This window comes from Gymnodraco acuticeps, unplaced genomic scaffold (assembly GCF_902827175.1).
Source record: "Gymnodraco acuticeps unplaced genomic scaffold, fGymAcu1.1, whole genome shotgun sequence".
NCBI lineage: Eukaryota > Metazoa > Chordata > Actinopteri > Perciformes > Bathydraconidae > Gymnodraco > Gymnodraco acuticeps.
The window spans coordinates 79,434-93,322 of record NW_022990235.1 but is presented as its reverse complement, the minus strand read 5'-3'; the positions used below and the strand labels follow the sequence as shown (position 1 = coordinate 93,322).

The window sequence follows — 13,889 nt, the reverse complement described above, 5'->3', positions numbered from 1 at the left end:
AGCTTAATTTAAGGTTTTCAATTAACAGGAAGGGGAGAGCTGTTCCAAATAGATTTGGACCCAAAATGTAGACCAATTCATAATTCTGTACCAATAAAAACATTACTCAACTTTTATGAAAGCTAAAAAGATTGAGTAATATTAGATTGAATCATTTGACCTAAATTCAATTTTGACTTGAAACGATGAAGGCAAACGTGTCTTTATTTCTGAACCATTGCAGAGTTAAAAATGATATATGAAAGAGAAACCATTCATAGCTTAAATAACTTGTTGTCAACTCAATTCAAATAGGCATCAGTCAATTTGAGAGTGGTAGCAGGTTCCAAATTGTGTTTAAAACTTTTATTTTTTTATTACTTTTACTTACATTTGAAACATTCATTAAACTTAGGGTTAGGATACAGCTTACATGGTTTATACGCACTATACTTCATCATACTTACACTTCAAATGCACTGAACTCCAATGTCAGGCGAGTGGGCAAACCAAGTGGGTCACCTATATGACAGAAATGTGAATAAATTAGTCATCCATTTTTCAAAGTTGTTATTTAAAATTCACTAATCCAGGTTACGAAATTCCTCCGGAACTGTTTAAATTGTCAAAGTAAAACAACAGCCAGATAAAAGTCATCGAAAACTGATCTGATTAATCACCATTGTAGTAATATCCTTTGATACACTTGGGGCTTTCGTCCAATCTGTAGTCGTTGAGTTTCTTCTGAGTCAGCTGGTGCCAGAAGCCGGCCTCCAGAGCGCTGCTGAAGGGAGCAAACTGCAGCTTGAGGTCTGGAGTGGAGGACGCTGCTTCACTGGTGTCAGATGCCATCACTTCAATAACAGTTTGAGCAGCCAAGTACGACAATCTGTGAAATTAAACAGTCTTCGGTTACAAAATAGTTGCAGGCTCTATAAGCTGTTGTGACCTCAACAAACTTTCAGAACGGTTGCATTTCCCTCTGATGATTAAACTAACGGGCTTAACACATGCACAAAACAAGAACATATTATAATCCTGACCTCTGATAGTGCAGTTTTAATATACAACCCAGTGAAGTAAACCGCAAATGTATTCACTTGTGTAGATAAAATGGTGAGCTAATTAAGTCAATTCAGCAAACAGTCTATTGGTATAGCACTGAAAAAAATAATATATGTCTCAACCAGTGCATTGGTTTTAAGAAAGGTTGGCTTTTGTTATGCCATGCATCTCTTACTATTGATTACAAAACGCTATATATATATAATATATATAAATGCTTAAATCAATCACAACAGGACAAGGATGCATAAGGATGTAGGGTGACATACATTGTAATGCCTTTGTAGGTGAATGTGTGATTTTGAACTTCGCATGTAAAGCTAACTCGATTTGACAGTTATATTATAACCCTAAACATAGCTATTGTCAAACTGTAGCAGCTGGCATTATTGATTGCAATCTACTGCCAGCACATTAAAATAATCTTCTCTTGAGAAACAAATTATATATTTGTAGTTTTACACAGTTTGTAACAGACCCCAGTGAAAGCAGAAGATGGGATAACTTAAACTGCTCTAACGGGTTTTTTGTTTTGTTGTACACACGACGATTATCTATGAAGACACGAATCACAATGCGAAATACCTGTAACTCAAACCAGATGCATTGGCTTACATGAATTCATCTATGAAACTATAACTAGCTGAGGTGTGTGCACTTACCAGAAATCCTTACTTCCTGGTGAAGGTGATCATGTGATCGCGGGACTTGTCAACAGAGCTGTGCATTGTGGGTAAGTAGCCTCACAGTGTAGCATATGCTAACGTCAGTGTGTGTACCTCTTGAGTCTTTCTTATGGTGCAAGAGTAATTGAGTAAAATATAAAAAACCAAAATAGAAACATAAACAGCAGCACGACGAAAAACGACAATACGGACAAAACCTTATACGCGCCGTTTCTTTTCATGTCGGACTGAACAGATGTATTCGTGAGGTTAGGGTGTGAGCATAGACTGGGTGCGAGCCACGGGAGGAAAGTGTCTCAGGCGTTACACCAGTACAACCGGTTTAAAAAAGTCACAAACGAAACGGTAATGTATTCTTAAAGAAATAAGTGCAGATGCCAAACATGTTGTTAAATCAGCTAATAGTTACTAGCTCATTTTACTTGAGAATAGCCACCGGTAAAAGGCTTCACCTGGACCCCGGACTATGAGACATTAGGGGCCGTCTCCAAACTACACAGTTGCACAAAAACGCACTATTCTAGTTTTAGTTGTTGTAGTTCTTCTTCTCTGGGTTATAAAGGCGTCCTGCAAAATGCTGCATTACTGCCAACTACTGGATTACAACTATAATCTCCAGCACAATTAAATATTAATAACTGAACTCATGAATGCCCCTTCTCTCTCAGCTGCTGCTCACCTATCCTGGTAACACCTACACCACTTGAAAATATCCTTTCTGCATCTAGACTTGCGTACATTTTCTCAGACTTTATGTTATACTATCAGTCACGTTATGACTATTGCCAGTAAAAGCCAACAACATCACCTGATCCTTAAAAAAATCTAACCTCCTCATGCTTCCTATCCAATCCAGGTTATCGCTGTCCCCCTTACTCTCTTTTGACAGTTGGCCTCCCATTTTGAGGTTCATTAATGCAATACGGTAGCATAGCAAGACTCCTATTATAAAACAAATAACAATGTGTAAAACAAATACACATACAGCCCCCTTTGATACCAGATTGCTATTGTCTCTCCTTGATCCCACACCGTCATCCTCCCTCAGAATCGTAAATGTCTAAACACTGGTCTCAACTCCTTATTAAACAATCTCCACCTTCCAGTAATCTTAAATCAAAGCATCCAGAACTCAGCCACATCTCAAATGATCACATCCAATCTCAATCTTATAATCTATGTACATTTTCTTTCCCACCATGATGGACTGCTTTTTCAAAGCCTTTAATGTGCACATTCAGTTTGGTTGTTTTAAGTTCAGTGACATTGTGTGAGCTGTATTAGGTTGAATGTAACCATGATCTAACAGTGAAGTAGACTGGGAGCTGCTGGTCGAGGCAGAAAATGATGTCGGTCCCATCTGGTCCAGTTTAGTTGTCACTACACTGGTGAAATGTATCAAGCACTGTACTTAAGTACTTATTTGATATACTAGTTATTGCTACAAAACACAAATAAAGTTCAAAGTTGTACTGAGTGTTTTGTTTAATGTGACTACTTCTACTCAACAACATTTCAGAGGGAGATATTGCACTTTTTTTACAACATTTATTTGAAAGCTAATACTTATATATAATATATAAACACTTGAAAATGAGGGTTTGTAATAATTACAATTATTTGACTATGAGTTGGTTGACAATCATTTCAGTCAGTATTCCTTTAAAAAATGTAACAGCATCTCAAAGATGAGGGTTTTCTCCTTTAAGTACTTTTGACTTTAATACTTTAACTATATTTTCCTGATGTTTGCATATTTGTACTATTTTCAAATAAAAATGTAACTGTACAATTGTAATATAGTATTTTCACATTATGGTACAAGTATTTTTACGTAAGTAAAATATGAATATTTATTCCCTGTATATTTATCAAAGACATCTGAGTAAAATAAAGAAACATACTTATAATTCAATTAATGTTATGATCAATTTCTGTAGATAATTTGGAATTTGTCATATACATATCCAAAAATATATGGTATCTTCTTTTCTCCCGTTGCTCATATGATAAAGTTGATTGTCAGTCTCTCCTTCACACTTACCTTTGTGATTGCTCTTCATTTCACTTACAGTAGAAAAGCCACTTTTTCATATTGAATGATTTAATTTAAGTACACACTTGCACAAGTCACAGATACATGTTTTCCTGCAGAAGTTAAAGGGGAGGTAGGAAGGGCTTTTTAATTTGGTGGTGAAATCAGCTGCAATCTACTCCTGCTATTACATATCACATAAAATAAACATTTATTCCACAAATCCTGTGGAATCAAGCAACTGTACTCAAGATAAATAAACACCTTATAAACCCATACCCACTACAATACAGGGGTAAATATTTACTATGATGCATTTTAAAAATGGCCATCTCTATAACAAGTGTTATAAATGTAACGTCTTTAACACCCTCAATGTGGCACACTGGACCCTCTGCACCTTTGTTTTTTGGCAGACAATAAACTGTAAATCCCCCTCCATAGATCAGACACAAAATAAAACGTAACACATTTCTTCCTGTTAGGAAAAGGTGCAAAGGTCCTTCCTTATGTTTCCTTTTCAAATAAATGAAGGAGGACACTGAAGGTGATCATTTAATTTCTCATTAATCATAGCTTGGCAGGCTTTCTTGGAATAACAGCAACAGAAGAAAAGCACCTATGCTCTGCACTAATATACTAGAAGATTTGGTATGATGTAATAACTTTTATTTTAACGCCAGCCTGTGCCTCTAAGCACTCAAATGAAGGAAGATCTAAAGATATGTCATCCATATGCCCAGTGCTATTACACTTGTAGGCTTGACATGCCCCCCAAATCAAGCTTTCTACTTGTAAGAATGAAAAAGGTTTTTGTACAACTGAACAAACAGCCCATATTTTACATTACCATTCACCTTTCTACATCTTTTCTTACCATTAGTGTTGGTTTTGGCAAATCTTAAAGTGCTTGCTATGTTTGCACAATTCAATCAATGCTTAGCCATTTTTGCAACCTACAGTGTAGTATCTATCAGGGTAGCGCCCACGCCCAGCCAGTCATCACCGTTACCCCCATTATTGAAACAAGGGCACAGCCGGTGCAGAGTGATTTCACTGCAGATCGAATGAAGGCTGCCTAAGGAATATAAAGGTGTATGTATTCGAGGATGGATTACCAACTGGACAATGCAGGCGACTTCCCCTTACCTCCAGCATTTTAACAAAATGATATGTCCCATTTTGAAGGTGCAACATTTTATATTGCACTCACATGGATCATATTCCTAAATTAAGGTATGTTTAATCAAAGCATTGACTTGTTGACATGAACAAAACCTAAGGCCAGTTAGATAATGTTTTTTTTGCGTCATAAAGCAACAACAACAAAAAACAATGAAGCTGTGCTCTATAGTCTGAAATGGATGGTAACTGCTGCAGCAGGGACCCCAAGACCCCCAGAAAAATTAATAGTGCAATGTTTGTCACCTTCATATATTCAGTGTACATCATTCAATATTCAAAACACAGCACAAGACTTAAGTATTGCCCCAATTTAAATTGTAGCTTTTGTAAGTGACTGCTATCCTTCAAATGCCTTGGTAGTCATAACAAGGAGGGTTATGAAAAGAGAATGTGATTATTATAAACTACAGACAAGACATTTTCACTATTTTGCCAGGAATGAAACTCTGTGGGAACGGAATAGCAGCTGGAATTTATCGTGACAAGTCTTCAAATGGAAAAACCATTCTTGCAGAAATGCCCATAATATTGTACATCATAACATTCAGCAGCCTCATGTTGAGAGCACTGTGGGACTGGGACAGGATATGCAGTTGAGCTATCTTAGAAGAATATGTGAGAAGTTATTTTGTAATAGTAGAATTTCACAACTAATGTTAGAATAGATAGAGATAAAGTTAGTGGCTCCATCTTGTTGATATAGATGTATGGGAAAGATGACAGATTGCAATCGCACTTCTTCCAGCTCAGTTCCACCCCCCTCTGATTTGTTTGATTTTGCTTAGTAGTGACTCACAACCCATCTGTGTTCACTGAATATGGTGATATATATTTTTTTCTCTTGATCTAGATTTTCTTGGAGTTGCATGTTAACGTATTACAGCCTTATTTTGATTCACACAAGTTGAAATACAGAGTGTGCCTCTCATGGTAGACAATCTGAAAACATTGATTTAACATTATGGGAGTGGTAACATGTTTGTGTAGCATCATTAGATTTTGTATTCACAACAAGATTGCAGGCATAGCCTTTTCTAATGCCTGACATAATTGTGGTGTAAAGCTTGAATCAATACAAATGCAATATCTGAGACTTACATTTATGGTGGCTTTTCCTCAGCATTGTGGAATGACATGAGGTGTTCTTTGGCTAATGACATGAAAAGAGCGGCTGAATCACATCATCAAGTAGACGCGTGTAAAAAGGTTAGCAATTAGTTGAAAAGGCCTGTTTGTTCCTCTTTGGTAAGAGTGGTTTTTGTTGACTGTGAAAATGTTCTGTATGACGAACCCACTATTAAGCCAGTATGAGTATAAATAGTGTATACTGTAAATGCAAATATACATCTCAAGTTAACGCTTTGGCATTCAGTCTCATTTGACTCAAAAATAGTAAAGAGTTGACAAAGCACAGACAAAATAAAACAAGACCAGAAGATTTTAACAGATTATCATGAACATCGTTATTTTAATGTGTGAAAACACAATGAAATCTTTTTTAGGTTTAATAAAAAAGGGTAAAATAAAGACTCAACTGAGAAGATCCCAAATCAACCTCCCTGCTAACAGCTCAACAGATGATTTGAAAGGAAATTAATGTTCCAAATCCTTTTTTAATGATGAGGAAACAGTGTAAAAACTGCTCACAAATGCATGTTTGTAAAATGTTAAATATAGAATGTATAATGTTACATCTCTGTACCATTTATAGTGCATACAAATAAATAAAATGTTTTTCTTCAAAAATGCATTTTTGTACACAGTTTTCCTCCGCTCTGGACCACAGAGCAAACACACTAGATTCACATTCCTTTTCACCAAGGGTGAGAGATCAGATTATTTTGATATTTAGCATTTCTGGTCTTAGACATGCTTTGTTATCATAAGCACAACATAGACAAAATAAATAACATTAACGTTAGACATCTCCCCGAGCTGTTGCCATGGGTTGGAATTGAAGGGGAATAAAGTTGTAAAAAATAAGATTCACAACAAACAAAAATAACTGAAAAATACATTGTTTTCATCTGCACTTACAAAGCTCATGTATCCATGGGTGATTACTACATTGAATTGATGCAACAGATGTTTTCTCTATACTGTATCTGTGTATATCAGCAGCACATTGACCCCCATGATTCTATTCTACTTCTTCATTATGTAACTATCAGTCACAATCAAATATTGAGAATACTTTTGAAGACTCGCTTGAAGTTCCCATTGCACAGTGGGTATATAAAAGGGTTGAGAGTGGAGTTGATGTAACCTAGCCATATTGTGAACATGTGAAGGTCATGGTGCACACACTCTCTGCAGAACGCCATGACCATGAAAGCTATGAAGTATGGTATCCAACACAACAAGAAAGCAGCAATTATAAAGCCCAATTGCTTGGCTGCCTTGTGCTCCTTGTGGATCCTCAGGCTTTGGATACGCTGACGTGATTGGTCAATAAACCTTTGCCACGTCTGTCTCAGAGTCACTGCATTTGCTGATTCCAATGTGGCATCTTCAGCCTCTTCTTTGGTCCAGGGCAGAGTGTGATTGGGGTCGTAGTTGTTGTAGAGACCAGAGGTGTATCTTTGCACATCTGAAACCTGGTTGATATCACAGACACCACTCACTGACTTTGTCACTGTCACGTGACATTCATTTAAAGACGCTTGAATTTTGTTCTCATTATTCCCCTCTGGGCAGTTAATGTCCTGTGGCACTGCAGGTTGATTCAGAGGAATCTCAGTGTCTGACTGCTTCTCCTCAGGAGACAACGAGCAACCTTTGACCTTTTTTCCCATTCTGAATCGTTTGGTTGTCATGGCTAGCAACGACGTATGCTGGCACTTGACACCAATTTTTCTGTGTGCTCTGGATAAAGATATTTTAGTTCTTTCGAGATCTTCGAGGGAATATGGCTGATCTAGAGTGTTCTGGTCCAACAAGCGATGTTTTTTAGAGAGTTTCATTGGAACGTTACATTCCCTCTTTGGTAATTCGAGGTCATTTTTTACTGGCGTCTGGGCATTTTGTCCATTCTCATTTTCCCCAAACGAGTCAGTCGGATTAATGATTCTCTCTCTGTCTCTGAGATGTTGCCGTACTGCCAAGTAAATGTGCGTGTAAAACCACAACATCAAAATTGATGGTACGTAGAAGTTAAAGACGGCAGTTACAACCTTAAACCACGTGACAAAGCGGAAGTCAGTGTCACACTTGTTCTCCTCCTCAGGTTTAAGGTCTACATGACTGAAAGACCTCCATCCTAAAATTGGAATAATCCACATCATGGACAGCAACCACGCTCCAGAAATCATCACAGTGGCTTTGCCTCGCGTTCGATATTTCAGGTACTTAAGCGGCTGTCTTACAGAGCGGTACCGATCCAAACACAGAATAAACAAGCTGAAAATTGATGCTGTGCTAGCCACATAGTCCATAATAAGCCAAAATTGGCAGACTGCCCGCCCCAACTTCCATTCATCCTCCAACAAATACACAAGGTTTAGAGGCATGACTGTGGTCCCTACGATCAGATCTGCCACAGAAAGGCTGACAATGTAGAGGTTCCCGACAGTGTGGAGGCTCTTCTCTTTCTTCACTGCGTAGAGGACGAGCAAGTTCATCAAGATGGTGAGGAGGGAAAGAAACCCCAGGCTGACCCCCAGCAAGGCATTATGAAAGCGGCCATGGAGGGTCAGGGTGTGATTGCTCCTCAGATCCTCTGCATCGAGGAGGCCACTCCAGCTGCTGTTGCTGTTATTGACATATCTTAGTGTGTTAGGGTGGAGAGGGTCTGTGGAAGGGGACAGACCGGACTCCATCATGGTAGGTGAGACTGTCACCTATAGATCCAGTCATATCCTGTATAATCGTAGAAGAGTGTGTTTTAAACCGTCCACCAAAACATACTCATGTCTCAGTTTGGATCATTCACTGACAGCCTCACTACCAGTTCATATGTTTGGTCAAAGGAGGGATATCATCCAGTTTAAGGCGTTAATCATTGTGGTCTTGATCTGTAGTTCATTCCAAATTGCACCTGGAAAACATAAAGCAAAGAACATTCAAATGTGTCATATATATTTGTCTTCCTACTGAAAATTAAAGTCCCTATTCACACAAAATGTAAAGGTACAGTTGCTGTTATGTTCAAAACACACATTCATTTTAGCCAGTCTCATGATGTCTGCCTCAATAGACCGGTTTACTGTCTTAGCTTCACAGTTTGTGGGCTGGTAGGTATAACAGTGTTGGTACTGTAGGTACAGTACGCACTCCAGATACCCCTTTGTCTCACATCATATCTATTAACATAAAGTTTAAGATTGTATAAGACATGCAAATGTGAGCATGATTTTGGAATAAATAACTGTGTTTGGAGGCCAATCATAGTCTAATATACAACTTATTAAAGTGTGATGTGCAAACTGGAAATTCCCATTGCTCACACATTTGGAAGTGTTGACATCTTGTGTCATCTTGTGTCAAGCAGGTAAAGATTTGAAATGAAAAATATGTGTGCATTAATAGGTTCTGAACATTTCAGCGAGGTAGACAGAGTAGATGTTATTGTAATAGTGGAAGAAATATTAAAGTACCAACACATTAATGTATTCAATATACTGCCTAAGTAAAAGCATTATCAGCCAAATGTATGAAACGAGACAGAGACAATCTGGGTAATTTGCGCCTATAATAACTTATCTCAAATTAATAAATGTTAAAAATACAGCTTGTCACATCCTGTTAACCTATTCCCTTTGTTGGTATGTACAGTATTTATTGGCCCCAATATCTCTTGCTCTTGCTCTTTCTCTTTCGCTGTCCAGCTGGCTTTCTTTAACACTCACACAAAGGGGAGGATGGCAGAGCGCATAAGCGACACAGCAGACACACTGTCTGTTTGGAGGAAAGGAGGCAATAACCACATTTGATAACATATTTAAATCTGTAAAGCACAGCAGAAAGTCTCATTTTAGAACATATCAATAAGCTACCTTTAGCTGATCAATCATCTCAACTTTTGGGGTATTGATTTAAAAAGAGTGAAATAAGCCTGTTGCCATGGAGGCAGCTGGGTTTTTTTCTATAGACTCTTCACTTTATGATAATCGTTGCCTTAAAATACGTCATTTGGTCTCTTAAGGACACTAACTCAAACCTAAGTATGAAACATGACCAACAAAGACAAAAAATGTCTGATTTTTGAAGAACACCAGCATCCTCTCATATTGAATTCTGACAACAACAACAAACTCACGTCACGGTAGACAGCAAAAGCCATCCTGCAGAATGGATAAATAAATGAAAAATACAGATTATGGACATGTAGGTTTGGCATGTCATGAATAAGCAAATGTACTGAAATGTAAATATCTAATCAAAATCTTGATAATTCAAGGAGGGGAACGGAGGAAGGAAACACCTTCCTTATTGATTAGAACAGAACTCCAACGAAAAATTAAAACCCCATTCTCTACTTCATCACTATTTATCCAGAGGATATGAATTTTCTTGTGTGCCTGCTTACTCACAGATGACTCATAAAAAACAGAAAGTGTTGAGTTCTTAGTCTGAAAAAACACCTCCCATCCAAGGTTTTTTTTTATTAGAGCATCCTCAGAGTATGACTCACTCTAACTGTCATCATTGATATTAAAATGAGTATTAACATTTCCTTGCTCCCATCAATCCCCTGTGTTTACATCTTGTGGCTCCACGAAATTCAATAATTACATGTAACTAAGCCAGGGAGACTGATCATAATGGAGGCAGTTAACAAACTATGGCACTATCCTGTGGATGTTGATGAATGTTGAGTAGCCTTACAGATGTAATTAAATCAGGTAGAGACACTGATATATTCCAACACTCAAAGCTTTAGAGTGGTGATAAAGAAGTTGTTATGCCACATTTGAACCAATTACCGTGAAGGCACAACTGAAACTCCTGTACATACGGTATTATACATTTATGCATAATATTTTAAGCATATACTAGAAATGTGTGTGAAATGAATCCACCCAAGAAGTAGAAACGTTATTTATCATTAGCTTGGATGAATCTCTTTGTCGTTGAATATGGATCTGAGCTGAAATGTGTGATTGGAAACATATTCTCTCACTGGTTTCATATCCTCTGAAATGTACACTATAACTGTCTCCGCAACACTAACATTTATGGAATATATTAGCCTACTCACGGAATACTGTTGCGTGTTTTCCCTGCATTTGAGCAGAACACCTCTCCTTATCGCACCAGAATAGGACAGGCTATTTATCCAACGCTAATTGTTCAATATAATTATCTGTAATGACCCTTGCCTCCCTGATTTCATTGCTAAAGAGCGGGAACACACATTCATATTATGAAACCTGGAGCCGCTTTATCACAATGAATAATGGAATTAAACCAACCAACCTGTTGAGCCGCGGGCTGCCGAAAAACTTTAGGCTTTCAGCTCAATCGACAAACACGTCCATATCTTGTTACAATGCTGATAATGAAATGTTTTTTTCAGTTAACTTACTATTGTGAAAAATCCAAAACTGTAAGTTAATGCTTCTGGCCAGCGAAGGTAGACTATTTCTAGACTTACCAATCATGCATGAATTTCCAGGAAAGTCAGTGTTATTCCAGCTTGTATTCCGGGTGAAAAACAGAAAACGAGTGAGACTTTCCCTCTTTTTTTTTCTCTCTCTCTCTCTCCTCTCTCTCTCTCTCTCTCTCTCTCTCTCCTCCTCTTCCTCTCTCTCTCTCTCCTCTCTCTCTCCTCTCTCTCTTCTCCTCTCTCTCTCTCTCCTCTCCTCTCTCCCTCCTCTCTCACAGACTTTGGAGTCCACATGATATCCTGGTAAACACTGCAGCCATAAAAAATAACTTATCACTAAAATGGGTTTTTACCTTATGACGTTATGCTTCCTCTGTCTGTGTATGATTCACTGGACAGATACACCCAGACTGTGAGCTGCGGTTGTAACTTCCCTTGTTCATGAACCATAGTGTTATCTACATTACTTATGTGTAAGGTACAAGTCAGTGGGATGAATTGCTCACTCATTCTTCCTTACATACCTGTATCTTACTGTTTGGAAGCGTGCTCTTCATCCTTAATACAACTATAAATGCAATAGTCTTATTAAAAAACTATTCAATACATATTATTAAGAAGCCTTGTAAGATTGAGCATATACATTTTTGAAATATGTATTTTTTTAAATGTCATGCTATGAAAGTAATCATTTGATATCCTTTTTTTTATAACATTATGGGAATATTCATAGAGCTAAAACAAATCCACTTTCACACTGGGTACAGAGGTCTTATTTAAAGACATTAGTGTGACCATGATTTAAGAGATGTTTGTGGGTTTGGCATACATAAAGCTTAAAAGGGGATTAAAAGATATGTATTTCCATTGTTGGGGTGTAATCATTGATCAAGGCTAACATTCATTTTAGAATCTGTATTTTACGTTTGGTTTATAAAATAATGAGGAACCTCAGCACTCAGTGTGCCCAGCAGTGGCCTTCTTGATGTTTATCCAATAATAATTTCAAAACACACTGCTGTAAATGTCATCAAGTTTACCCAGCAAGCCTAATATTAAAGCATGACGTGATTTGGGGTTGTGCATTTTGCATTTTATTTTATTGGATTCCTCACCTGAAGAGCCACGGTCTTTATATGGCTCAGCAGTTGTCTTATTTCCTCCCAAGTCAAATGTGTCTCACCCTCTCTCCAGTTTATAGGCATATTGTATTTTTATATTCATTTCAAGAGCACTTTACCTGAGGAGGAAAAGTATTCCACTGCACTTCATGTTCAGTATATGACAAATAAAAACCTTGAAACCCAATGATGCAGAGCAGCAAGTCGCCTGAGTGCAGCTGTAATCCGTCACAATTCTGTCTCAGCCTATTAGTTGGAGACCAGACTTAAAGTGCACCTATCATGCTATTTTTAGGCAATAGCATAGGTCTCAGATATATACAAATATATAAAAAACATGTCTATGAAGTGTTTTGCTCAAAATACCAAACAGATCCCCCATTCTAGCCATGCCTCATATCCCTCTATTTCACTTCCTGTTTCAAAAGTGCTGATTTGGGGTATAAAGCTTTAAAAAAAAAAAGAAAAGGAAATTGATAAAAAAAAGCTTTCTCTCTTGCCGGTTATACCACAAGTGAGTTCCTTTTTATATCCAGCTTCTTCACACACATGCTCTCCAGTACAGGTTAGCTCTGAGTGTTAGCGATGCTAATGTAAACACCGACCATATTACGTCCAAAAAAGTCAGGGCATTTCCAATATTACGTCATATCGGACGCAAATCTGGATCAGCTCCGTTGTACCCCCGTTTTTAGAGATTTGTTTACGGAGGAAAAGAGAGAGGGTTTTATTTTATGACGCTGCGTGAGTTCCCTGACACACCGGGGACACATATTTATATAAAATACATCAAAAAGTGCATTTTGCATGATAGGTCCCCTTTAATATTTTCATTATCCTGATATAACAAATGACTTCTTTGCCTGATGGTGTCAAATGTGTAAAACCCTGTGGAAGAAAATATATAAGACTTTCAAACAAGGGAAAACAATGTTGACATTATGTGTACAATTGAGCACAGTATGTTTTTATACTGTATTTTTTTTCTTCCCCTGACTGAATTAAATGTTAAATTGTAAACTTTGATCAAATTGTGCATGCTGTTGTTTGTTTAGCCAAATATTTAGCAACCGGCCGTTTTTGCTATGCATAATGTTCTTTGAGGTTCCAAATGAACTTCTGTTGTTGTGTAATGTGATTGTACAACAAAATAATATAATGTGATTATATTATGTCACATCTGCTTGCGCTTATTGTCTGCTCAGCATTGTTTTGATTCAATTCCTTGCATTGTACATGCCTTAATTTGCATGTCGCTTGCCTCAAACCTC

At 37.5% G+C, this 13,889-nt stretch overlaps 2 protein-coding genes across 9 annotated transcripts in view; both read right to left on the bottom strand.

Moving 5' to 3' along the window:
- The window catches only part of atg7 (ATG7 autophagy related 7 homolog (S. cerevisiae)), a 67,173-nt gene extending 64,918 nt beyond the window's left edge, over positions 1-2,255 (bottom strand). For 2 of the 5 annotated variants that reach the window (XM_034219224.1, XM_034219226.1), the window contains exons 1-3: positions 1,707-2,254; positions 660-868; positions 447-501 (exon numbers count right to left, since the gene is read on the bottom strand). In XM_034219224.1, coding sequence (XP_034075115.1) covers positions 447-501; positions 660-831 — 227 coding nt within the window. In that variant the 5' untranslated portion in view covers positions 832-868; positions 1,707-2,254. Of the gene's footprint in view, positions 1-446; positions 502-659; positions 869-1,629; positions 1,687-1,706 lie in introns of those variants that run through there. The other 3 variants (XM_034219222.1, XM_034219225.1, XM_034219223.1) reach the window with 3 other exon arrangements.
- A 4,143-nt stretch (positions 2,256-6,398) lies between these two features.
- Positions 6,399-11,639, bottom strand: hrh1 (histamine receptor H1). 4 transcript variants are annotated; one of them, XM_034219265.1, is made up of 3 exons: positions 11,546-11,617; positions 10,208-10,232; positions 6,399-8,986 (listed from the first exon to the last, which is right to left on the bottom strand). In XM_034219265.1, exon 3 carries the CDS (start codon positions 8,769-8,771, stop codon positions 7,128-7,130), a length of 1,644 nt encoding a protein of 547 aa, XP_034075156.1. In that variant the 5' UTR covers positions 8,772-8,986; positions 10,208-10,232; positions 11,546-11,617; the 3' UTR covers positions 6,399-7,127. The 4 variants fall into 4 exon arrangements, with proteins under 4 accessions (XP_034075156.1, XP_034075155.1, XP_034075154.1 ...); XM_034219264.1 differs by lacking the exon at positions 10,208-10,232 and having other exon boundaries at positions 11,546-11,639; XM_034219263.1 differs by lacking the exon at positions 10,208-10,232 and having other exon boundaries at positions 11,477-11,586.
- Between the last annotated feature and the right edge of the window lie 2,250 nt (positions 11,640-13,889).

Coding starts and splice junctions, on each gene's coding strand:
- hrh1 (XM_034219264.1), bottom strand. CDS start 8,771: ATGATGGAGTCCGGTCTGTCCCCTTCCACAGACCCTCTCCACCCTAAC.